This window comes from Budorcas taxicolor, chromosome 16 (genome assembly GCF_023091745.1).
Source record: "Budorcas taxicolor isolate Tak-1 chromosome 16, Takin1.1, whole genome shotgun sequence".
In the NCBI taxonomy this organism is placed as follows: domain Eukaryota; kingdom Metazoa; phylum Chordata; class Mammalia; order Artiodactyla; family Bovidae; genus Budorcas; species Budorcas taxicolor.
In genome coordinates, this window is record NC_068925.1 from 42998847 (window position 1) to 43025422 (window position 26576).

At 46.7% G+C, this 26576-nt stretch overlaps 1 protein-coding gene across 1 annotated transcript in view; it reads right to left on the reverse strand.

Moving 5' to 3' along the window:
• The window catches only part of DISP3 (dispatched RND transporter family member 3), a 36054-nt gene extending 12713 nt beyond the window's left edge, over positions 1-23341 (reverse strand). Inside the window, exons 1-9 of the mRNA XM_052654149.1 lie at positions 22243-23341; positions 21092-21311; positions 7960-8096; positions 6598-6732; positions 6031-6191; positions 4703-4842; positions 2914-3059; positions 2516-2677; positions 1482-1643 (exon numbers count right to left, since the gene is read on the reverse strand). Coding sequence (XP_052510109.1) covers positions 1482-1643; positions 2516-2677; positions 2914-3059; positions 4703-4842; positions 6031-6191; positions 6598-6732; positions 7960-8096; positions 21092-21311; positions 22243-23341 — 2362 coding nt within the window. The remainder of the gene's footprint in view (positions 1-1481; positions 1644-2515; positions 2678-2913; positions 3060-4702; positions 4843-6030; positions 6192-6597; positions 6733-7959; positions 8097-21091; positions 21312-22242) is intronic.
• Positions 23342-26576: the final 3235 nt, after the last annotated feature.

The window sequence follows — 26576 nt, forward strand, 5'->3', positions numbered from 1 at the left end:
ACAACATGAAGGGCCCCTTTAAGAGGCAGCTCAGAGGCTGAGAGATACAAGGAGCCAGGGGCTGAACTCTGGCTGTGGTCTTGGCCCTTCTTAGATGTTTCCAGGGTCTGTCCATCTGTGAAATGGGAGCAGACAAGGCTTTTTGCCTCCAGGCCCCAAGGGATGGCGGAAGGCCTTGCAGGGGCAGTGAGAATGGAATGGAATTCAATGCCCAGGCAGGTGGGAGTGGAGGAGGGGATATGGCTAGGTCGCCTCCAATTCAAGAGAGGATCCTCAGGCACCTCCCTGAGCCGCTGCCGATTACCATGCATTCGGCTTGTGCAGTCACCAAGGGGAAGGCCAGGTTAATCTGAACACCGCCCTAATTACAGGAAAGGCAATTACAGCAGTCAGCGGGTCTTCCCCTAGGAGCTGGGAGCACTCACCCAAGTGTCTTCTCATTTGGTTTCTAACCACCCGGCAAAGCGGTATGACCTTGAGTCAACTTCCCTCGCCCCACCCTGGACCTCATCAGACTAACTCTCAGACAAGCAGACATCTTTATCTCACCTCTTCGCTCATCCCTGGAACATGCTCCATCACCTCCTAAAAACCTCTTGACTTCACTGCACCATCAACCACGCTGGCTCCAGCCCCTACAGTCTCTTGTCAAGATGACTACACCAGCCTCCTACCTGGACTCCCAGCCATGCTTCACGCAGCCCTCCAACCAGACAGCACCTGGTCCTTCTCTGCATAAAGCCTTCCACTAACTTCCAGTGACAATGACAATGTAATCCAGACTCTGCACTGTAGCCCACCAGGCCCATCTGGCTAGCTTTGGCTCACGCAACTACCTCCCTCAAACCTGGTCCTAGTCTTTCCCACCTCTGGTGCTCCCCTCTGCCTAGACCACTTCCCTCCTCTCCCCTCCCAGCCAGGCTAAGTCCTTCCCATTCCACGAGTCTTGGCTTAGATAGTCCCTCCTCCAGGAAGATCTCCATGATGCTGAGCTCCCCAGGCACCCTGCTTTTCATCCACAAGACCTCAGATCTACTATTACATGGCCTCCGCATCAGTGGAGTGAATTCCTGTGCTTGGGAAGCCTGTCCTGCCCACTGTGGCCTCCCCAGCACCAGCACAGCTGGTACCCAGGAAGTATTCATTTAATGAAATGTGGAAACACTGAGACTCCCTGGTGGCTCAGATGATAAAGAATCTTCCTAGAGTGTGGAAGACTTGGGTTTGATCCCTGGGTCGGGAAGATCCCCTGCAGAAGGGAATGGCTACCCACTCCAGTATTCTTGCCTGGAGAATCCCATGGACAGAGGAGACTGGTGGGGCTACAGTTCATGGGGTTGCAAAGAGTCGGACATGACTGAGTGACTAACACTTTTTAGAGGTGGAGTTGATTTCCTAAGTTCACACGGTGACGGGGAGTCTGGCATCTCTAGTCTTGGGGATCTGGACTCCAAAGAAGACACCCCGGCAGGAAACCTCACCTGAACAGGTGATGCAGGAGATGCCCTCGGCACTCAGGTTGTACTTGAGGTCCAGCAGCACCTGGATGTTGGTATCGGGCCGGAAGAGCAGCGGGGCCCGGCTGGCGGGGCGGAGCCGGCTGGCAAACACCAGGGACAGGACGAGGATGGAGACAAAGAGCCCTGCGAGGAAAGGACACTGCACTAGGCAGGGCCAGGGCCCAGGGATGGGGGGACACATGCACAGCCAGGGCCTCCAGAGCCCCAGGAAAGAGCTGCTTCCTTTAAGGGGAGGAGGAGGGCAGGTATCCCAAGGGAGTGGGCAGAGGCCCAGCATGCCAGCCTGTGGGTGAGGCTGCCAGAGATCACTCCCTTGAAGGTAGGGGCTGGTGGTCATGCATGTCACCAGGGGTCGGACTCCAAGTTCCAGCTCACATTCCTGGACAAGAAGCAGCCATCAGCTTAGAGCCCTAAACAGTCTATAAAGAGCCGGTGCATCCACTTGGCCTTACATAGACCTAAACCTTTACAACAATGGTAACAACAGCACTTAACTTTCATGGAGCACTACTGCACGCCTCACACCGGGCTAACCCTTTACACAAACTGTGGTTTCCTCGCAGCAGCCTTACTGGATACTCCCTTTCTCCTCAGTCATAGGACAGGACACTGAGGCACAGACTAACTGCCCCAGTCCAGGTGACACCGCTGGAACGTGGCAGAGTCAGGATCCCAATGAGCCGAGCTGGTCCAATGCCAGAGCCCAAGCAAGCACTCTGCGCTGCTGTCCAGCATGATGACCAGGACATAGGAGGTGTTCCATAAGCAACAGCTGTCGTGAGACTGGCTTTATTCTCTGCAGGGAGGGGGTGAGGCTCCGAGAGAGTGAGCAACCTGAGCCCGGATCTCTGACCTCCAGTTCATCTGTGGGACAAGGGGCGGGCTCCCAAGACCTGCATGTTCTTTGAGAAAACGGGCTGGGGAGTCTGTTCTCCACATCTCAGGCGCTGGGAGATACTGCGAGGTGGGGGAAGGAGAGTGGAGAGCCCACTTACCCACAATCACCCAACGGCTCTTGACGGCTGACCACAGGACCCAGTGGTGCAGCAGCTCCTGCAGCTGGGCAATGAGCTGCCCCCGGCTGCCCCCGTCGGGGGCCGGCTGCAAGCCCTCGGGGGGCACAGACACCAGGGACACATCTCCCAGCTCCAGCGACACTGCCAGGGCAGAGCAGCGGCCCGTCAGAGAGCTGGCCCAGAAGTGGGTCAAAGTCCCCCTGGTCCACACCCCCTCCAGGGAAGCTCAGATGCTTGACGGGGATCCTCCTAGGTGTCTCGTCCCACCCCCACCTCAGGACCAGATGGTCCTCACACCAGCTCGTCAAGGTACTTCCCCTGGCAGAGGTGGTGCCTGGGTCCCGCAGATTCAGCGGCAGGCCTGCACCCCCTCTCACCTGGCTCCTCCACACTCAGCAGGGGGATGTCATCGTCCAGGTAGGGCATGGGGCCCTGTGCGGGCCCGCTCCCAGCCCGCTCAGGAGCCGTGAACACGTCCCCAGGGAAGTGCAGGGAACTCCTGCGGCCGCACTTCTGGTTGCAGCTGCGGAGAGAGTTGGGGAAGGGTGAGTCCTGGGAGTCCGGGCTACATGTCTGGGCTACATGTGAGCCAGGCATTACGCTGCTGCTGACAACCCACAGGACATGCCTCCCAGGCTTCCAGGAGCCTGCGCCTGAATTCTCACCAGTGTCATCTCCCCCAGGGCCCTCGGGCAACACAGTTCCTCTGGGGAGACGAATGGTGAGAGTAGCCGTCCTGGGGACAGCAGATGATGGCACACAGCTGCCCAAGCATCAAGGTGACTGCAGCAGAGGGCTCACGCCTGTGTTGTCGAGCGCCCGGGGCCTTGAGATCAGGGGGACGGGGAAGCGGGGCTGGGCTGAGTGTGCAGCTGAGGCCTTAGCTGGAGTGAATGTGGGGGACCAAGGCCCACCCTGGAGACTGGGGGCAAGAGCAGTGCCCATGGCGAATGTGCCAGGAGTGCTCAGGGCCAGAGACTGAGCCAGAGCTCCTCGTGGCTTCTCTCATGAATCCCCACAGGGCTGTAGTACCCATTTTACAGAACAGAAAACTGAGGTGCAGAGAGGTTAAACTACATGTCCAAAGGCCCGCAGTTCCCAGGCAAGGAGCCTGAGGCTGCGTCCCCCACCCCAGACTGGGGGAAGGGACAGGATGGGCTTAGTTGGTGTCTCTGTAGAAATTAGAGAAAAGGAGCCTTTTACTCAAGCCACTTTGCTTCTATGTCACAAAACTGTCATAGAAACAGTCAAACCTGAATGGCCACAGTGCAGACGACTGTGCCTCAGCTAGAGGGCTCTTGTGCAGTGCTCAACCTGAACCACCATACGTGGAGACCCTGAAGCAAAGGTATGCGTGGGAGAGCTAAGGAGTCCTTCCCAGGCCTTAATCTGAGTTCCCTGCTGGCCTCTCATCTCCTTCTGTCCCTCGTCTCACCATGGTCAAGTGGACACTGTCATAGACCCCTGACAGTCCTGCATTTGCATGCCCTGCACCAAGGCCAGACCCTCTATCATTCCCTAGTACTCCCAACCCAGACAGCCACTCAGGCTGGATTCCATTTGACCAATGTGCCCCCTGCCTTAACCCTGCAGGCTTGGCCCACAAGACCCCAAAGACCCCAAGCCCTCTTCCTTCAGCTGCAGCATCTCGGTACTGATCCAATCAACTTTGCACCTGGCACACTGGGTCTAAATATGGTTCCTCTCTCAAGAAGAGAACCCAGAAGACATTTAACGTGGTGGCTAAGAGCATGGGATCCAGAGTCAGATTATGGGGGTCTAAATTTCCACTCTGCTGCCTATTAAATGGATAACTTTGAGAAAGTTGCCCAGCTTCTCCAAGCCTTTGCCTCCTTGTCTACAGACATTTTACAAAACAGGCAAAATAAGAGGACCCAGCTCCCAGGGTCCCCGGGGATGGCAGTAAGATCTGTACAAAAGCACTCTGCCCACTTCCTGGTACACAGTAGGTGATCAAATGTAACTATTAGACAGGAGTGCACAGAAGTGCTAGCATAGGATGGGGCATACAGAAGGTGCTCAGTAGTGAATCACGAGGCTTTTGGGAGAGAGGATGGTGTGCTGAATGGCCCCCCAAGGGTCTGCTATGGCCACTCCGTGAGAGCAGGACACAGCCCCTGTGCCTCCCTCACCCGCCTGGCTCACCTGGTCTGGCAGGCACTCTCCAGCGGTGCCATGTAAAGGCTCCAGATGCCCAGGGCTGCGGGCATGGTGAAGAGCACTGCCAGCCAGCAGCAGGACACGATCAGAGACATGAACAGGCCGAAATCGTGGACAGCTGGGATCTGGCAATGGAAAGGTGGGGGCGATGGGAGGGGGTCAGGCCTGGAGCCCAAGGAGCCCAGGGACTCTGCAGCACTGGGCCCTGACCACCCCCAGACTGCGGCAGGATGCAAAGGCTGAGGCTGCTGGAATGAAGGCACTGGCCTACGAGGATGTCAGAGGGCCGGGCTGGAGCCAGGGGTGTGGCAGAGAGGAAGAGTCCAGCCTCTGGTCGGCACTGCAGCCCTCTGCCTGGAACAGTGCTGGGCACAGAGCAAGCGCACTGTAACTCATTACAGGGAGGACAGAGGAAGACACACACTGTCAGAGCAGGGCACACGTTAGCAGAGGGGAAGAGAGAGGAAGCTGCCACAGGGTGTGCCCCAGGAGTATCACGGGCACCTGTGCAGGGTGTGGCCGTCAGAAGGAAGCTGCAGCCAACAAGCAGACAGGCCTTCCTTCACTGTCTGTGGAACACTTTCACAAGCAGCTCATTCCATTCTCTGATGATCCACACGTGAAGAGAGTGAGGCTCACAGAAGTTAAACAAGCTGCCTAAGGTCACACAGCCAGAAAATGGCAGAGGAGGGATGGAAATCCAGCTCAGCTTGTTTTCTGGCGTGGTTCTCTAGTCAAGTCTGGAGAATCCCAGAGCATCTAGTGGTTTCTAGACAGGATTCTCAGCCCAGGTCATAAGACCTTTCAGACTCAGACAGGTTCACTGCCTTTCAGGCTCTGTTGGCACCCAGGACCTGGCCTAGGATCCTTCTCCCAAGCCCAGCTCAGACAGGAAGGAGTGCGGGGCCCGCGAGAGGGAAGTGCATGCGAGGGATAACAAAGCAGTATGCAGCTGGCGAGTGGAGAGGGCCCTGCACTGGGGTCGGGAGTCATGGGCAGGCTTACCACGCATCAGCTGGGGGACCTTTGGAAACAACTGCTAAACGCCCTTCAGGGCCGAGAGTGGATTATCAGTAATGAGCATCAATAAGAAACACAATTTGTATTACTAGAATTCTCCCATTTGTTAAGTTCTGGTGATGGTGATTAGTAACAAAACATGGACTCTAGGGACGTGGCAAGTACCTTGAGGCGGAAGCTGCGTGGCCCCAAGAGAAGGGGTGGGTGGGAAGAGCGGAGACCAGGGTCCAGGTATGCATGGGCGGGGGTGGGGGGCAAGGGACGCCAGGCCGGGCTGGAGGGCCGGCTCCCACCTGGGAGAAGACGTTAGCCGCATAGGCGGCGGCCGTGGTCAGCGAGGTGAAGAAGGTGGCCTTGCCCGCCGTCTGGATGGTGTGGATCATCCGCAGTTGAGGGTCTTCCAGGTGTGTGGCCTGGCGGTAGGTGTTGATGAACACAAAGACGTCGTCCACGCCTACGGGAGGGGTCCAGGCCAGCGGGGTTACTCTGCTGTCTCCAGGTCAGATCCAACCTAGGCCATGAACCCAAGCCCCACCCTCATGCTGCATGGCCCCCTCCCTCACCAGAACTAGATCGCTTCCTCCAAATCATCACCACCCCTCACCTTTCCCACCATGCTTAACCTTCACCCAGCATATCCACCCACTCCTTCCACCTCTGGGGGGTTCTACCCACCATATGCCAAGAATCACTCACCACTCACACTCTACCCACCCTCCACCCCAAGTCCAAGGCTCTGAGGTCTGAGAGAGGACTTTATAGAGCCCCATGGAAGCCAGACTTTGCATCCTGTAAAAGGCCCTTTGGGGGTCAAATTCCCAAGTGGAAGGCCCATTACCATGGCAACAGAATCAACTCACCAATGCCCACTATCACAAAGGCAGCCACCCCATTGAGGATGCCCAAGTACTGGATACCGAAGACCACGTGGTACAGGAAGAGCGCCACCAGGCAACTGAGGCCGATGCTGGCAATCCCAAAGAAGGACAGGAACACTGGGCAGGGCAAGGAGCACCGGGGATGGAGTGGGGGGACCCAACAGAACACAGCCTTTCAGTCTGTGGCCCCGGCTGGGTCCTGCCTCATACACCCCCATCCCCAGGAGCACCTTCACTGCCCCATCTGAGCCTAGTATAGTTCTCTATGCCCAGAGAAGGTGCTGGGCAGCAGGCCTGAGTAGCAGATGAAGCCCTTGTTGAGTAAGTCAGGTTGTTCATGGGCCCTCATCTTTGCAGAGCTTACTTCACATGCTAGTAGGGAATCATATTTTTAGCATCTGTCACCCAGTAAATTAGAGGTTCCATGGAGGTAAGAAGTACATCAGTGATGTTCACTACTAGAACTCTGGCACCTGAGAGCATCTGGCACGTAGCTGGTGCCCAGTTAATATTTGTTACATGGATGAGTGAATGTCTTTTCCATTTTTGAAGGTATGACCAATCTCTTATTCACTTGGCCAATGAAGAGCACCTCCTGTATACGCAGAAAGCAGCAACTAGGGTGCACGAGGAGAGGATGGTGGAAAAGTGAACTGGGAGTCTAATGGCAGCTGGGACTTTAAAACAGACTAAGGATGGGACTTCCCTGGCAGTGGTCCAGTGCTTGGGAAGCTACCTTCCAGTGCAGGGGACGCAGGTTTGATCCCTGGTTGGGGAACTAAGATCTCACATGCTACAGGGCAACTAAGTCAGTGCATGGCAACTATTGAGCCCATGCACTCTGGAGCTCATGCACCATCAACTAGAGAGCCTGGGCGCCACAACTATAGAGAAACCCATGGGCTGCAACAAACAATTTATACTGCAATGAAAGATCCTGCACGACATAATGAGGATCCCACAGTTCACAAGTAAGACCCGTTACAGCCAAATAAATAAATACTAAATAATAATAATAAACAGGCTAAGGAATAATCCATAAAGTGTCCAATACTCCAGACTCCACAAAACTTAACAAGAAAAAGACCATCAGAGAACAAAAGGTTCAACTGTGGGAGGTCCTGGGGGAGCGGGCCCTGGGGCACAGCTCAATCTGCCTCTGTGCCTCAGTCTCCCTGCCCAGGGTTAGAAGGTGATGTCTGAGCAGCTGTCCCACCACCAGCTCTGATACAGCAGATTCAAGCCCATTCCCAGCATTCCTGAGCAAGAAGGCTTTGTCCAGAGAGAAGCACACTGGGAGGAAAGAAGGGGCTGGCTCCATGCGGGGCCACTGGAGAACCGTACCTGAGCAGGAGGTGAGAATGTAGACGAGGGCAGCGATGCAGCTGCTGCTGATGAAGGCCAGGAGCATGTCGTTGTTGAAGGTTCTGCGAACCTCATAATCAAAGAGGTCTGTACCCCCATATAGGACCTGGACTTTGCTGGGAAGGGAGGACACAGAGGGAGGAAAGAAAGAGTGGATCAGAGATGGAGGAGGACCACGAACCATACACCTCCGCAGTGGCTCTTTACCTTGGTTGTACTTTATGATCACCTGGGGGCTTTCAAGAACCCTGATGTCCAGGTCATACTCTAGACAAGTGAAACCAGCATGTCTCGCGTGGGAGTGAATTATCAGTGAGGTTGAGATTGCTACTCCCCACAGATAATAGTCAATTACAGCTGAATTCTATGTCATTCTCAATTATCCTCAATTCTCAACTGTTCACAGCAAAATTCTAAATTCAAACCAGCTTCCAGATACTCAAGTCTTACAGTGCTATTCAGTGCCCATTTAACAGAAGCTATTAGAAAAACTTAACCAAGTTGGTGAAGCTGGTTTTTAAAATACCAAGAGGGGTGAGATCTGTTCCTGGTCAACATGGAGTAACAAGATGAAATCTACATTTCCTCTCCTCTGAAACTAACAATAAAAAAAGAGAGAGAGAGAGAAAATATGTGAAACAAGATTCTGGACTTGACAACAAAGAATGGTGATCTCTAAGAGATAAGAAATAAAATGGGCTTTATGGTCCCTCTGACGTACTGGCTTGAGAAAGTTTCCAGGCTTTGGTGCACCCTAATATATGGTGCAATGGTAAAGAGCCTGCCTGCCAATGCAGGAGACACAAGAGTCACGGGTTCAATCACTGGGTCAGGAAGATCCCCTGGAGTACAAAATGGCAACCCACCCCAGTATTCTTGCCTGGAAAATTCCATGGACAGAGAAGCCTGGCTGGCTACAGCCCATGGGGTCACGAAGAGACACAAATGAGTGAATGAGCAAGCAATATGTGGGTTAACAGACATCTTACAAGAGCCTGAAAGCTTTCCAAACTTGATGAAAACGATAAACCCCTTGAGTCAAAAAGCTTGAGCAGCAGACCCCAAGCACAGAAAATCATGACTAGAACAACAATGCACATCATAATCAAATTGCTCAAAATAACTGACCAAGATAAAATCTTGAAAGCAGACTGAGGGAAAAAGATGCATTATGCACAGAGGGACGAAAGTAAGAGATTTCTCTTCAGAAACTACGCAAGCGAGAAGACAACGGAGCAAGATCCTTTACCTACGGAGGAAAAAAGTCAACCCAGAACTCTATAATTTGAAATATATATTTCAAAAACAAAGGTAAAATAAAGATTTTTTTTTCAGGACACAAAACCCGAAAGAACTCACTGTCAGTACACCTTCACTACAAGAGATGGTAAAGGACGCCAGTCTATGTCCGATGCAGGATACAGCATGCTTGGGGCTGGTACATGGTGATGACCCAGAGAGATGTTATGGGGAGGGAGGTGGGAGAGGGGTTCATGTTTGGGAACGCATATACACCCGTGCTGGATTCATGTCAATGTATGGCAAAACCTATACAGCATTGTAAAGTAAAATAAAGTAAAAATAAACAGAAAAAAAATAAAAATTAAAAATTAAAAAAAAAAAGAGAGATGGTAAAGGAAACCCTTCAGGGAGAAGGCAAATTATCACAACTGGAAATATACATCTACACAAGGAATAAAAAGGACTAGAGATGGTAACAACATGAACAAGTGTATCACAATTTCTTATTACATAAATCTTTTAAAATTATGGCTGACCATTTAAACAGAAATAAGTAATGTAGTGTGGGATTTATAACATATGTGAAAATAAAATATATGACAACAATAGTATAAAGGTCAGGAGAAAGGAAATGGTGGTATACTATTCATAAACAGTATACACTATACCCAGCTTTGATCCCTGGGTCGGGAAGATCCCCTGGAGAAGGAAATGGCAACCCACTCCAGTATTCTTGCCTGGAGAATCCCATGGGCAGAGAAGCCTGGTAGGCTACAGTCCATGGGGTCGCAAAGAGTCTGACACAACTGAGCGACTTCACTTTATACACTGTACATGAAGTTGGACTGCAAGGAGATCCAATCAGTCCATTATAAAGGAGATTAGTCCTGGGTGCTCATTGGAAGGACTGATGCTAAAGCTGAAACTCCAATACTTTGGCCCCCTCATGTGAAGAGCTGACTCATTTGAAAAGGATGAGATGGCTGGATGGCATCACTGACTTGATGGACACGAATCTGAGTGAACTCCGGGAGTTGGTGATGGACAGGGAAGCCTGGCGTGCTGCGATTCATGTGGTTGCAAAGAGTCAGACACAACTGAGCGACTGAACTGAACTGAACTGAACTGATACATGAAGTGGTTTAACATCATTTGAAGGTACACTGATAACTTAAGGATGTATACTTTAAACCCTGAAGCAACCACTAAATTAAATATTTATAGCTAAAAAAACAAAGGAAATAAAATGGAATAATAAAAAATTCTCCGTCCAAAAGAAGGCAGAAGAGAGGAAAAAGGAACTAAGAATATCTGGGGCAAAGAGAATAAAATGAAATTGTCTTAAGTCTAACCATGTTAACAACATACTAACTGTAAAAGGTCTCAGTTTAGTTCAGTCCCTCAGTCATGTCCAACACTTTACGACTCAATGGACTGCAGTACGCCAGGCTTCCCTGCCCATCAGCAACTCCCAGAGCTTACTCAAACTCATGTCCACAGAGTTGGTGATGCCATCCAATCATCTCATCCTCTGTCGTTCCCTTCTCCTCCTGCCTTCAATCTTTCCCAGCATTAAGGTCTTTTCCAATGAGTCAGTTCTTCACATCAGGTGGCCAAAGTATTAGAGTCTCAGCTTCAGCATCAGTCCTTCCAATGAGTATTCAGAACTGATTTCTTTTAGGGTGGACTGGTTGAATCTCCTTGCAGTCCAAGAGACTCTCAAGAGTCTCATCTAAAAGCACAGTTCAACAGCATCATAGTTCAAAAGCATCAATTCTTTGGGGCTAAGCTTTCTTCACAGTCCAACTCTCACATTCATACATGACCACTGGAAAAAGCAATTTTCTTGAAGAAATCTCTAGTCTTTCCCATTCTATTATTTTTCTCTATTTCTTTGCATTGATCACTGAGGAAGGCTTTTTTTGGTCTTTCCTTACTATTCTTTGGAACTCTGCATTCAAATGGGTATATCTTTCCTTTTCTCCTTTGCCTTTAGCTTCTCTTCTATTCTCAGCTATTTGTAAGGCCTCCTCAGACAACCATTTTGCCTTTTTGCATTTCTTTTTCTTGGGGATGGTCTTGATCATTGCCTCTTGTAAAAGGTCTAAATATCCTAAATAAAAGGCAGAGGCAGTCAGATTAGATTAAAAAATCAAGACCCAGCTGCCTACAAAAAACTCATGTTCAATGTTGACACAAATAGGTTAAAATTAAAAGTACAGAAAAAAGTACGCTGACACGAATCAAAAGAAAGCTGGAGTGGTTAAATTAATAATAAACGAAATAAATTTCAGAGCAAAGAATATTACTATAAATAAAGTCATTTAAAAATTATAAAGGGCCCAGATTGTTAAAAGAATGCAACAATACTAATTGCTTTGGACCTGATAACAGAGTTTTAAAATACATGAAGCAAAAACTGACAGAAATGAAGAAAGAAATAGACAAACCTGTAATTATAGTTGGCCATTTCAAAATCCCTTTTCCAATAACTGCTAGAACAATTAGACAGAAGATCAGTATGGATACAGAAGACTTGAACAACACAATCAACCAACCTGACTTAATTGACATTTATAGAACACTCCACCCAACAACAGCAGAATACATTTAAGTGCATAGGGAACATTCATCAAGACAAACCACACTCTAGACCATAAAATAAGACTCAGAAAATTTAGAATAACTTAAGTCATAAAAAGTATGTTCTATGACCACAATGGAATTAAATTAAAACACTATCTGGGAAATTCCTAAACATTTGGAGACTAACACACTTTTAAATAATATAAGGATCAAAGAAGAGATCAAAAGGGAAAATTCAGAGTATTTTGAATTAGTGAAAATGAAAGCACATGTCAAAATGTGTGAGATGTGCTAAAATGATGCTTAAGGGGAATTTTATAGCAATAAACACCTGTATTAGAAAAGAATACAGTTTTCGAATCAATGACCTCAGCTTCTGCTGCAAGAAAGCTAAACAAGAGAAAATTATACGTAATGTAAGTGGAAGAAGGGAAATAATGTAGATTAGAGTATAAGTATATAAACAAATGAACAGAAAGACAATAAATACCAAAGAAACCAAAATCTAGCTCTTTGAGAGGACCAATAGATTGATAAATTTCTAGCCAGACTGATCATGAAAAAAGGAGATAAGACATACATGAAGGAGGTCACACCACTAGTTTTAGTAAATATTCAAAGATAATAAGGGAATATTTATTACGAATTACCTTGCACCAACAAATTTTTACCATTTAAATAAAATGGACAAATTTCATGAAATATACTACCAAAGCTTGTGTAAGAATATAGAAATAATTTTAATAGCCGTACAAAAGTGTTAGTTGCTCAGTTGTGTCTGACTCTTTGCAACCCCATGGACTGCAGCCCGCAAGGCCCCGCTGTCCATGGAATTCTCTAGGCAAGAATACTGGGGTGGGTAGCCATTCCCTTCTCCAGGGGATCTTCCTGACCCCAGCATCAAATCCGGGTCTCCCGTATTATGGGCAGATTCTTTACCGTCTGAGCCACTAGGGAAGCTCTATATGTATATTTTAAAATTGAGTTTATAGGGACTTTCCTGGCAATCCAGTGGTTAAGATTCTGTACTTTCATTGCAGGGGGCACAGGTTTGATTCCTGGTTGGGAACTAATACCCTGCATGCTACATGGCATGGCCCAAAACATTTTTTAAATAAAAAAAATTTTTAATTTATAATTAAAACCTTCCCATAAAGAAAACTCCAGATTCAGACAGTTTCACTGATAAATTCTACCAAACATTTAAGGAAGAATAATACCAGTCCCATACAAACCGTTCAGAAAACTGAAGAGAATATTTCCCACCTCATTCTGGAAGACATTTTGATATCAAAATCAAACAAAGATACTACAAGAAAACTACAGCCCAGTATCCATCATTAACATGCTAATGAAAAAAGAATACGAATAGAATCTAACACTATACAAAAAGGATAATCCCAAGGGGGATCTGCCCCAAGAATGCAAGGATGGTTTAAACTTTAAAACTCAATTAATATAATTCATCATATTAAACTAAAAATGAAATATGTATGTTCTCTCTCTAGGTGCAGAAAAATATTTAAGAAAAATCCAATATTCATTACCAATTTAAAAAAATAACTTATCAGCAAATTAGGAATAGAAGGGAACTTCCTTAACCTGATAGGTCACTTCAGTCATGTTTGACTCTGTGCAACCCCATAGACAGCAGCCCACCAGGCTCCCCTGTGCCTGGGATTCTCCAGGCAAGAACACTGGAGTGGGCTGCCATTTCCTTCTCCAATGCATAGAAGTGAAAAGTGAAAGTGAAGTCGCTCAGTCGTGTCTGGCTCTTAGCGATCCCATGGACTGCAGCCTACCAGGCTCCTCCATCCACGGGATTTTCCAGGCAAGAGTACTGGAGTTGGGTGCCATTGCCTTCTCCGTAACCTGATAAGAGACATCTACAAAAACACCTACAGACTTCAGTCAGGGATAATGAAAGGTTGTCCATTCTCATCACTTTCTTTCAACATTGTATTGGAGGTTCTAGTCAGTGCATTCAGGCAAGAGAAAGAAGTAAAAGAAATCCAAATTGGAAAGGAAGAAGTAAAACTGTCTTTATTAGCAAAAGACATGATTGATTATGTAGAAAATGAAATAGAACCTATGAAAAATTTCTAGAACTTATAAGGGAGCTTATCAAGGTTGCAGGACCCAAAGTCAATTATATTTCTATATGTTGAGTTGGCCAAAACCTTCATTTGGACTTTCCATGGTATTGTTGTTGTTCAGTCACAAAGTCTTGTTTGACTCTTTGTGAACCCATGGACTGCAGCACACCAGGCTTCCCTGTCCTTCACTATCTCCCAGAGTTTATTCAAATATATGTCCATTGAGTTGGTGATGCTATCTAACCATCTCATCCTCTCCCACCCTCTTCTCCTCCTGCCCTCAATCCTTCCAGTATCAGGGTCTTTTCCAATGAGTCGGTTCTTTGCATCAAGTGGCCAAAATATTGGAGCTTCAGTTTCAGCATCAGTCCTTCCAGTGAATATACAGGGTTGATTTTTTTTCTTAGGATTTATTGATTTGATCTCCTTGCAGTCCAAGGGACTCTCAAGAGTCTTCTCTAGCGTCACAATTCAAAAGCATAATTCTTCAGCGCTCAGCTTTCTTTATGGTCCAACTCTCACATCCATACATGGTATGGAAAAACCCCAAAGAACTTTTTGGTTAATCCAATACAAGCAACTAACAACTGGTATACTTTCAACTAACAAGGAAATTTTTAAAAACATCATTTACAATAGAATAGGAATGTGAAATAGGGACAAATCTGACAAAAGATATCAGATTCACCAGGTTAATTGGTCATAAGACTCAATACTGTTAAGATGTCATTTCTCCTCAAATTGATCCAAGTATTTGACATAAATATAATCAGGATCCCAGTGGACTTTTATTTGGAGAAATGGATAAGCTGCTTCTAAAATTCATTGGAAGGGGATTCCCTGGGAGTCCAGTGGTTAGGTTTTCTGTACTTCCATTGCAGGGGGCACGGGTTCCAACCTGGTCAGGGACTTAAGCTCCTGCACACCACATGGCATGCCCCCCCCCCCAAAAAAGAGAACCAACCATTAAGAAATAATAAATAAATAACATAAAATTCACAGGGAAATGTAAAGGCCCCAGAATAACTAAAATAACTTTGAAAAAGAACAAAAAGTTGGAAGACCAACACTTGGACAAGACATGGCATAAAGCTACCATAATCAAGATAGTGTAATACCAATGCCCAATGTGTAAATAAAATTTAAAAAACTGGTTGATGGAATAGAACAGAGTCTAGAAACAGACCCACATATATATGGACAAAAGACTTTTGTCAAAGATTCTAAGTCAATTCAGTGAAGAAAGAATGATCTTTTAAACAAATGATGCTGGAACAATTGGATATCCATATAAAATAATAAATATCATTACCTTATACTATATATAAAGTATATGTGGTATATGTCTTACACCATATACAAAGATGAACTAAAAATGGAATATCACAGAACTAAATGTAAAGTCAGTATTAAAATAGTCAAAAGATCTAAATAGTTCACCAACAAAGACAAATGGATGTCAAATAAGCATGTGAACATCACTAGGAAGTACGGAAATCCAAGTTATAATCACAATGAGATATCACTACACAGAATGGCTAATTTAGACTTTTTAAACTGACCATGGACTTCCCTGGTGGCTCAGATGGTAAAGAAGATGCCTGTAGTGCAGGAGACCAAGGTTGAATCCCTGGGTCAGGAAGAGCCCCTGGGGAGGAGTCTGGTGGGCTATGGTCCATGGGTCCCTGGGTCAGGAAGAGCCCCTGGGGAGGAGTCTGGTGGGCTATGGTCCATGGGTCCCTGGGTCAGGAAGAGCCCCTGGGGAGGAGTCTGGTGGGCTATGGTCCAAGGGGTCACAAAGAGTTGGACAGGACTGAGTGACTAACACTTTCACTTTCAAACTGACCATACCAAGTGTTAGACAGTTTGTGGAGGAACTGGAATTCTTATACACTGGGTGAGAATGTAAAATGGTACAAGTAATTTGGAAAACAATCTGACAGTTTCTTAAAAAGTTAAACTCACATGGGGACTTCCCTGAAGTTCAGTGGTTAAGACTTTGCCTTCCAGTGCACGACTGACGACTTCATTTTCACTTTTCACTTTCATGCACTGGAGAAGGAAATGGCAACCCACTCCATTGTTCTTGCCTGGAGAATCCCAGGGACAGGGGAGCCTGGTGGGCTGCCATCTATGGGGTCGCACAGAGTCAGACACGACTGAAGCGACTTAGCAGCAGCAGCAGCAGCAGGAGCAGCAGGGGATGTAGATTCAAGCCCTGGTGGGGGAGCTCAAATCTCACAGACCTTGCGGCCAAAAAACCAAAGCATAAAACAGAAGGAGTATTGTAACAAATTCAATAAACATTTTAAACAAATTATCCACATTTTAAAAAATCTTAAAAAATACACATTCATGGTTTTTTTTAAAAAAGTTAAATATACACCTATCATATGATCTAGTCATACCACTCCCAGATATTTATCTGAGGCAAATGAAGGCATTTGTTCACACAAAGGCTTTGTAGCATCTCTATCTACAATAGCCAAACCTGGAAATAACCCAAATATCCATAAACAAGTGAGTGGATGAACAAAAGGCGGCATCTTCACACAATGATACTACTCAGCACTTAAAAAGAATAAACTGTCAATACATGCAACAACATGGATACAATTCAAAACGATTAGGCTGAGTGAATGAGATCAGTCAAAACTGTGCATTTTATACGATGCCATATATACAAAATCAGAAAATGAAAACCAATATATAGTGATAGAAAAGAGAAAGTGGTCCTGAGGTGAAATGGGAAGGAAAGTGAGACTGTCAAAGGAACATGAGAAAACTTCTGAGGGTGATGGTTCCATTCATTAACTTGATTTGATAAAGGTTTCATAGTGTATACATGGGTCAAAACTAATCAAATTGTAAACTTTAAATATATGCAGCTAGTGAATAGCAACTCAAAGTTGTTTTAAAAAGTCAAACAGGACATTAAAAAAAAATGTAGAAAAGATCTTTGGATTGACTACTTTTTTGAATTAAATTCAACAAAGGGTTAATTGAGCTTTCATTAGAATAGAAAACTGAAAGTTTGGTCAATTGTTCATTCATTCATTCATTTGTACAGCATTTATAGAACACTTTCTAGGTTCTAGGTCCTCTTTTAGTTTCCAGCTATAAAAAGACATAGGCCCAAACTTCTGCTCTTGAGTAGAAAGGAATAGCTCATGCAAGACCAATATTCCTGCTTAGAACTACTAAGAAATCAAATAAAACTCAGAAATCATCTATTTGATGACATTAGAGATTTCCTGAAGCAATGAAACTAGAGAGCCGAGACTCTAGAAAGGGAAGAACCTACTAAAGATAAGCTTCCCTTCTACAGCTGTGTTTGCCCTGGAGGTATCTGCTGATTCTGAACACATGCAGGAGGCTGAAAATCTAGGCAGGGAGTCAGAAAAACTAGCAGAGCTGTGGGTAGAGACTCGCAGACCAGCAAAGCATAAAACGTTTCTTCCACAGCACTTCTGCCAAATACTGGGGCAGTCTGGAGTATGAGGCTACAAACTTAAGCAGGAAGCCTCAGAAAAACCAGAGAAGAGATATTTTTAGCTCTTTTGAGAGACAAAGCTTAGGGTTTGGAACATGTCAGGGAAAACGGGCTCTGCAGAATACACTAGGCTCTCAGTTGAAAATCCTAGAGAACCAAGGGCAAACTAGAGGTAGGCTGTGAGTTTTCAGGACTACAAACCAGCCTCAACTCTGTGTAACTGCTGTTTATTTAAGGTGATCAGCCACAACTCCATCTGCCTAGTGGAGGGAAAGGTAAACTTTCTCTGGAAGAAATAACATCATCTGAACCTCTATGTTTTTACATACAATACTCATTACTCAGTAAAAATTACCAGGCATACGCACAGGCAAGACCACATGACCAAAAATCAAGTGAAAGAACAGACCACAGGGAAAAAAACCAAAAGATATCCATAATAACCTAAGCTAGTGAAGAATTCGCCTGCAATGTGGGAGACCTGGGTTTAATCCCTGGGTTGGGAAGATCCCCTGGAGGAGGGAATACTCCAGTATTCTGGCCTGGAGAATTCCATGGACTGTATAGCCCATGGGGTTGCAAAGAGCTGGACATGACTGAGCTACTTTTACTTTCATCCATAACAATCTAACTTAATATGCTTCAGACCACAGAGGAGAATATGCACCAAATAAATTAAATGGTGAAAAATTTCACCAAGGATTTAGATCTATAATAAAGAATTATTGGAAACCCTCAACAGAAAAACATTAACCTTGAAATCTCAAGAGACATTAAACATCAAATTAGATACAATGGAAGACAGGATCAGTGAACTGGAGTATCTAAACCAAAACATGCAAAGCAAAGAAAAACCTGAAAAAGAGCACTGAGAACATATGGGACTCATATAAGATAAGCTATAGGAATGTACTGTACAGCATGGGGAATATAGCCAATATTTTGTAATAACTGTACATAAAGTATAACTTTTAAAATTATATTAAAATTTTTAAATTTTTAAAATGAAGAAAGCAGCATGCTGATTACCCAGACTCTTCAGCTTATCTTTCCAGCTCCCATCTTTTATTATCATAGTCATAAATAAAAGAAAACACATGAGACTTAGAAAATATCTAACATTTATGTAGTTAGAATCCTTAAAGGAGATAGGACAGAGAATGGGGTAGAAGCAATATTTGAAGTCATAATAGCCCAGAAATTCCTAAAAGTGAAGAGTTATAAACAAGCAGATTCAAGGTCTGTGCACCTCAAGCAGAACACCGTATCAAAATACAATAGTAAGAATGTTGAAAGCAAACACAAAGCGAAATCTTAAAAGTAGCCAGGGGAAAAAAAAGACAATTGTTCAAAGGGGCAACGAAAAGATTTACAGCTGCCTCCCGCCCACCCCCCACCACCAAATGATGAAAGTCAAAATACAATGGACTGATATCTCCTAAAGTATTAAAGAAAATAACTGCAAATTCTATACCAGCAGAAATATATTTCAAAAATGAAAGTAAAATAAAGATGCCTTCTAGACTAACAGAGAATTTATCACTAGCAAACCTGCACTAAAAAAAAAAATACTAAAGAGAATCCTTCAGATACAAGAAAAATGATCCCAGAGGGAAACATGAAATTGTAGAAAGTAATGAAGAGCAACAGAAAACATAAATATGTGAGTAAATATGGATTCTGACTGAGTAAAATAAAAATGTAATGTCTTATGAGGTTTAAAATGTATATAGAATTAAAATGCATGTAACATGGCAAAAGACTGAAGGGGTATAAATGCAAAGAATGCGTTCTAAGATTCTGGTACTATCAGGGAAGCAGTAAAATTGATAATTTGTAGTATTCTTTGTAATAAGTCAAGATGTATGTTGTCATTTCTCAGGTAACAAGTAATAGACTGATTAAAAAAAAAAGATTTTATTGATCTAAAAGAAGGCATTAACGTCAAGACTACAGAGGCCCTGGTTATCACCATTCCTATGAAGCTCTAGGGGGATGGTAAGGGAAAGAGAATTGTTGTTTTTTTAACCCAGGACAGCGGTTTTGTCTCAGCAGCTGAATGTATTAAGCAGAAGTTAACTGTTGGTATCTAAAATCTTGAAGCTCCTTCTACAACCAGCCCTTCCCAGATTCCCAACCCAGCCAAGGACCTTTCCCTAAGGTACCTCCATCCATCCAGCCACATTCCTCAAAGAGGTACTGTGCTAGAGGCTACGCCTAAGGAAAAGGAAGCAGGAACAATCCCAGTCCTCAACAAACTCACACTCTACTGAGAAATAACTAAACCAGAAGTTTTCAGACTTATATATCCAAATAAGTCACCTGCAAACTCTATAGGTCTGGGAAAAGCCTTGATATTCTACATTTTTAACAAGTCTCCAGGTGATGTTAATGCTGATTCGACTTGCACTTTGAATGACAAGGAATTAAAAAAAGTAAAATACAGAGTGACAAGCACTATGAAGAAATTGAGGCTCAGAGAGGTGAAATAGCTCATTGAAACTCCCACAATTAGGTGGAGTAACTGAGATCTGACCCCAGATATATCTTACTACAAAGCCTGTGTTTACTCTTTCCTGCCTGTCTTATGGAGAAGCAAAGGGTCTGTGGAAATGGGTAGGGTGATAATTTAATGCAATCTCAAGTAAATAATAGCCAGGTTGGATCTTAGTAGATGAATAGCAGTTTGCCTTGCAATGAAGCACAGCTGCAAGAAGACTCAGTATAGCAACTGCTGTAAAAATACACAGCGCTAGGGCACTGCATTAGAAACCTTGGATTTTAATCCTATTCCACCACTTATGAGCCTCAAAATTTTTGACAGTTTACTCAATTGTGTTGTGCCTCAGTTTCCTCCTCTGTAGGATGGAGAAAATCATAACAGCTCCTCCCTCATCAGGATGGTGTAAGAATTAAGTTAGATGGTGTGTATAAATGGCTTCAGACAGTATGTGGCACAGGGCAAGCACAATAAATGTTAGCTTTGATTATTACAGTAGCTGTTCAATAAAGGAACGAGGGTATTTCAGACAGAATGATTCCTCCTGTGCCAGGGGTTGACTTGTCAGGGCAAGAGACTGAAAGGCATTGGAGTTATTGCCCCGCAGGACTGACAGATGAACTATCGAATGATTTTACCTGGTGGGGAGGGACCCAGTTGTTTCTCAGACACACATCCCAAGTACTAGAGGACAATCAGAGCACCTACTGCCCAAAAGCTCTGTCACACCTCTTAATTCATCTCCTTCTAATGACTGTAGGACTCATCATTCCCATTTTAGCAGTAACAGAGGCCCAGAGAAGTGAAGTGACTTGCCCACTATCTCCTTGGATAGTAAAGGCAGAGAGGAACTCCTTACCCCCTGGTTAATACTCTTTCTAGAAAGCCTTCTAGCACCATTGCAGGAGAAAATCAATACCCAAGACCTCCAGGGCAGAAGTTCTCCAGAGCTGTCATGTTCACTAACCATTAGCACTGATCAGGAAAAGGATACTTTCATCTGTCAGAGTGATGATGAGGATGTATCTGGCTCTGCCTCTGATTTGAAAAGAAAGACTTCCAGGGAAAAGGTTGCAGAAGGGGATCTGGGATGTATGAGAAAGAACCACCTGGAAACCAATTCCCTACCTTAATACAGCCCTTTCCTGGTACAAACAAGGACAGGCACACATCAGATGCAGCTGGACTGCCTACCTAGTGGACTGTTTGGCCAGCATGGCCACATAGGTGACCACAAAGCTCTGAAATTTCGCCCGCTGCTCCTCCCAGCGATCGTCCACGGAGTAGTAGTTGGGCAGGGGTGCTCCAAAGAGGATCTCGCTGCGTAGGAGGGAGCTCTTGAGGTTTTCTGCGGAGAGGCCCTCATCCACGTACCAGTAGAACTCTGGGTGAGTCATGGCCAGCTCTAGGGAGCCTGCAAGGGCAGGGGTCAAGAGGTCCAAGGAGCTCAGTAAGTCAGCTCCCACAAACCTTCCATCAGGGTCATCCATCCCTCCTCAACATCTAACCCCTTTTTAAGGAAATGGGAAACTGTCCCAGCTTGGGCTGCCTACAACTGTCTCTAACAGGACGGAGGGATGGTTTAGAGAAATCACTGCTGCCCAAAAAGAGCAGCCCCCAAGATCTGTTCAGGCGGCTCCCACTAAGTTTACGCCTTCATTTCAGCTTGAACTTCACCTAATACCAAGGCTCAGTCTCTGTAGTCCTGTAACTCCTTCCCATCCCAGTCCCACCTTCATCTACTTAGAACCCTGACATGTCCCCCTTAAAAGACATATCGAAGCTCTGCCCCCACAGCCAGTCTCTGTCCCCTCCCCATTCTTTCTCAAATCTCACCCCTAATGTACCTCAAACTAATCCACCTTGATTTTCCTGCAACCTCAGCCTCTTTCCAAATGCCCAGTGCTCTGTAACCACATGCCAGCTCCCCTCTAACCAACGTCATGCCCAAGTCCCAGCCCAAGCTTTATCTAACTCCGGGCACTCTAACTCTCCCAATCTTCATCAGTCTAGGTATGCACCTCCTTCCTTGCCTCCCTCAGATCCCATCTCACATCCAACCCTCCCTGCCCTTCTTCAATAAATGGCCTGCAGGTCTGCCCAGCACTCAGCTCCAGCCTGACTCCACTTCACAGCCAGTTCCAACTCCATCCTCTTATCAACGTGCTGAGTACTGCAGAGTCAAGCCTTCTTTAAACTCCAAGCCCCGCCCCCACCTTATTAACCATGCCCCTTCACCCCAAGCCCCACCTATTCTCAGTCTCCACCCCTTACAAGCCCCGCCTCCAGGGTCCTTCAGAACAGGTCCCTACAGGCCCCACCCCAGCACACCTAGGGCTGCTCACCCCGGATGTCGGCCAGGTCCTGGCCCATGCCATCATAGTAAATCTTGCCACCCCTCTCAGTGGGGAAGAAGTAGGTCATGAGCGAGCTGGGCGGGGAGCAGTAGGAGTAGGAGCCGAGAGGCAGGTCCTTGAGCACTTCATGGGGCTTCCAGCAGAACTCCCGGAAGCCCGGGTGGTCCATGATCTTGCGCTCAATCTCGTGGATTGTGACCAGCCGCTCACTCGTGAAAATGTTGCGCTCGGCGTCGCCACGTGCCAGGAAGATAAGCTCGATGCGCCAGTGCGCATGCGTCTGGGTGTTGGCGCTCACATAGGAGCGTGAGTAGTCCCAGCGCGAGGCGCCGCGACGGGCACGGGTCTGATTGGTCGTGGCTGCTGTGGGAGGCGGGGCACTGGGTGGACGCCGCCCACTCTTGTCAGGCCCCAGGTTTATCGTAGCTTCACTCTGGTTGGCTGCTGGCCTCTCCAGAGGTGGAGCCTCTCGCCGTAGACGCCCGCTTCGATTGGCTGTTGGCTTCTGGGCGGTGGCAGTGTCCCACAACAAGCTGTTCTCCCTGGCTACAGCGACCACCGTGTGTGGGGCGCGGGCGGCCGGCCGCGAGCGGTTCCGTAGATGTAGCTGCTGCAACTGCTCTGTGATGAGGCGCTGAAGTGTCTCAGAAGTGAAGTCCGCCAGGTCGCGCCGGTTGCGCCCCCAGGACCCAAACTGGGATTTGAGCGCCAGCGCGAGGGCGTCAAAACGCTGGGAGGCCTCATGGTTGCGGATCTCAAAGGCATTGTAGGAGATGTCAATGTCCAATGGCGGGTAGTAGAGGAACATGAAGGCTGACAAGGCCATGGGGATGCTGCAGCCCAGAAAGAGCACCAGCCCTGCACAGCATGGATTGGTGAAGGCCCAGCCCAGGGTACTCCAAAAGCCCGAGGCCGGGGGCCGGGACGGCAAGGTCCAGCGCCGCCAGCAACACTGCCTCCCTGCGCCAGCGTGGGGCCCCGGCTTCTTCTGGCCCCTCCTAAAGGCCTCACCCATTGTTTCCTCCTCCTCTTCCTGCTCCTCCTCTAGCCACACATCTTGCAGCAAGGGGTCATCCTCTGAGTCCATAGCCTACAGGAGAGGGAGAGGGTGAGCAGGCTATACAGAGAAGGAGAGGATGGTGCTGCCATAGCTGCAGACGCCCACCCTGAGTGTTAGCCTTGCCCACTCATAACCAAGACAGATACTACAATGGAATCGCATCAAACAGGCACTTAACTGCACTTAACTGGATTCAACCACATATGTACAAAACAGAAAGAAAAAATCCTGTTATTTGCCCATCACAGTTCCCAACTAGATCAGGGCTTTCAAGGCCACTGAAAAAGGAGAATCAGTACCCAGTTGCAAACAGAAAAGATATTCCTCCACAAGGAAGGGATATTCGAGGGGAATTTTGATTATGTAAGATTTCCCAATTTTTGCTGCATTCTCTGATTTTAGAACTCAAAGCCAATGTGAGGTGTGACTTTGTCGCAATCACTTTTATTTAATGAGCAACTATAAAGCCGTCCAAAAGTATCAGGGTAGAAGGGAAAGAACACGCTCTCTGGAACTGGACCCTTGTTTGGGTCCTGGTAGTGTGAACACTGGCAAGGGAGTGAGCCTCAGAGTCTTTGTCTTTTAAGCACAGGTGGCCATTCCTGCTTCACAGGATTGTGGGGAAGGTCTAGGGAGGAAGCACCCTGCAGTCTGTGTGGTTTGTTATTATATATCACATGAGTACATTTCTTTGCTCCTCTCTGGGGACTGTAATGTGCTCAGCCATTGTCCACGTGGCTCTGACAGCGCTAGATGCCTGTCATAGTCCTCAAGAACTCTCAATAGCTCCCCACCCCCTCTTTGGGATGCTGCAGCTGCAGCCACTGTTCGTCGGGCTCAGACCACTTAATATGCAACTCCAGCGACGTCAAAACTTTGGGCACAGACAGAGGCCGGGCATCTGTCTCCCCAAGATGTGGGCATAAGCAACAGGAGGGCCTGGCAGGAGAGGGCAGTCTGAGGACTCCAGCAGGGTGGCCCAAAGGCAGGAGGCCCCCCGGTGTCCTCAGGCATGGTCTGCCCCCTTGTCCTGCTTGCCCTCTGTTTCGACGGAAAGAGACTCATTATCTAGTTAGACGCCAGGCAGTGAGAGGAGGAAGCTAATTATGCCAGCATTGGCTAATTAATGCTGCTTTTCCTATTAACATTCTCTAGAATGCTCCATTTCAATTAGACGGTCTGTCCGGGAAGAGAACAGGCTGCCATCATCCCAAAGAAAGTGAAGAAGAGAGGGCGAGGGGAAGGAGGGAAACAAAGAGAAAGACAGACAGGACATGGGAAAGATGAGAGACAGAGAAAAATAAAAACAGGAGACAGGAGAGTGGAGTTAGGGGGCAGGGATTGGAGACAGATGCAAATAGGGAAATAAGGGAAGAGAAAAACAGAAGAGTGAGGGAGACAGCACCAAGTGTGGATGAGAGAGGAAGGCTTGAAAGGGAGAGAGGCTGGAAGGGGCAGGAACTGCTCCAGAAATATTAGAGATTCCTACGGATGCAATAATTAAACTTCTCATTTCTGATGCCCTAAACCTAGCCTCCTGAGGGGATGTTACCTGCGCTGAGGCTCAGTTTGCCTCAGCAGAAACTCGTGGGAGTAAACCAGAGGTAGCTCAGGCTCACCCCATCTCCAAAGGGCAAACCCAAATCTGCACCTGGAGGTGGGGGTTGTGTGTGGGAGCCTCCACTCCACCCCTAACTGCTGAAGGAGGAAGTTGATGGTAGTATAGTGGAGAGGGACACTGGATGCTTGCATTTTTTCTGGGGACTAAATTCATCCATTGGCCCCCAGCCCCTTACCCAGGGTACAGTTTTCAATGTGTTGGCATGTGAGTAGGTCTAAGACCAGGATTCTGGGTCATGTCAGCACTCCCTGAATGATCCTGCTAACCCATTGTTACTTCACCAGGAATGCTACTTTCTGCTCCAGAAGTCCAAGTTTAAAACATCTTTCAAGACCTTGTTCAAGTGTCACTTCTGCTAAGAAGACTTCCCAGATCTGAACACTAGCCACCCCCACCCCTTCCAAGATATGTGTCCAAGCTTCTCACCACACTTCTGGGATAAAAATTTACTGGAGGACAGGGAGGGAGAGGCACTGTAGCAGTGGTAAAGGCCTTGATTTGGGAGGCAGACAGACTTGGATGCAAATCCCAGCTGTATGACTTAAGGCAGGCAGTATATTTCTGAGCTTCAGTTTTTCCATCTGCAAGATAAGGCTAACAGTACTCACCACAGAGGTTGCTTGATGATATAAACAGCAGGCTGACCATAGTGCCTAGGAGGTATAAATGCGTAATAAATGATAGCCACTGTTCTTTTACACTCTGCTTCCTCACAAAAGGCTGTGAACTCCTAAAACATCCATGCGGTGCATTGTATTTGCCAAAGATGGCCACGACAATGTCTCCCATCTCACATGTTCTCATGATGTGACTGTAAGACTTCTCCCACCAAGAAGTTATATCTTCATTCCTTCCCTTGACTCTAGATGCTCTGTGACTTCTGAGGCTAGGTTAAAATGGAGATGCAGCTTCTACCTGGCTTTCTTGGGACATTCATCCTTGGAACCTAGCCACCATGCTGTAAGGAAGCCCAAACTAACCCATGCAGAGACTACACGTAGGAGCTCCTGCTGACAACCTAGTTGACTGCCATCATCAACCACCAGATATGAGTGAAAATATCTCCAGTGATTCTGGGCCCCTAGTAATACCCAACCTTCTAGTAGTCCCAGTTGAGACTCGGGAACTGTGGAGTTGAGCTAAGCCACCCTCTCCTGTGCTCTATTCTGGCCCACAGAATCCATGAACATAGTATATCTGCTGCCATACATCACTAGGTTTGGGGTTAGCTGTTCCATAGCAATAATAAGTGAACAATTGCAATGGAACTCTGTCCCACATGACTTTGTGTCCTGCAGTCTGTGCTTGCTAGACTTGAGTGATGAGAAAATTAAGCACAGCCATTTGGTCTCCCAGTGAGAGCTCCACAGCCCAGTAGACCTAAATTCCAAGGGAGCAGGGACTTGTGTTCCCTGCTGGGTTCCCATGGTCTAAAATACTCCTGACTGGGGGTGTGTCAGTCATTAGCAGGTATTTGTTAAATGAAAGAAGGAAAGTGAATCTCAGAAGCAGCAGAAGCATCTGGGTTAGATATTAGGTAGAAATACCCCCTGGACTCTCCTTGGACAGAGGACAGTCAGATACCAAATAATATAAACATAGGGCAGAGAGCGTGGTTTCTTCTGTCTTGGGTGCGAAGGC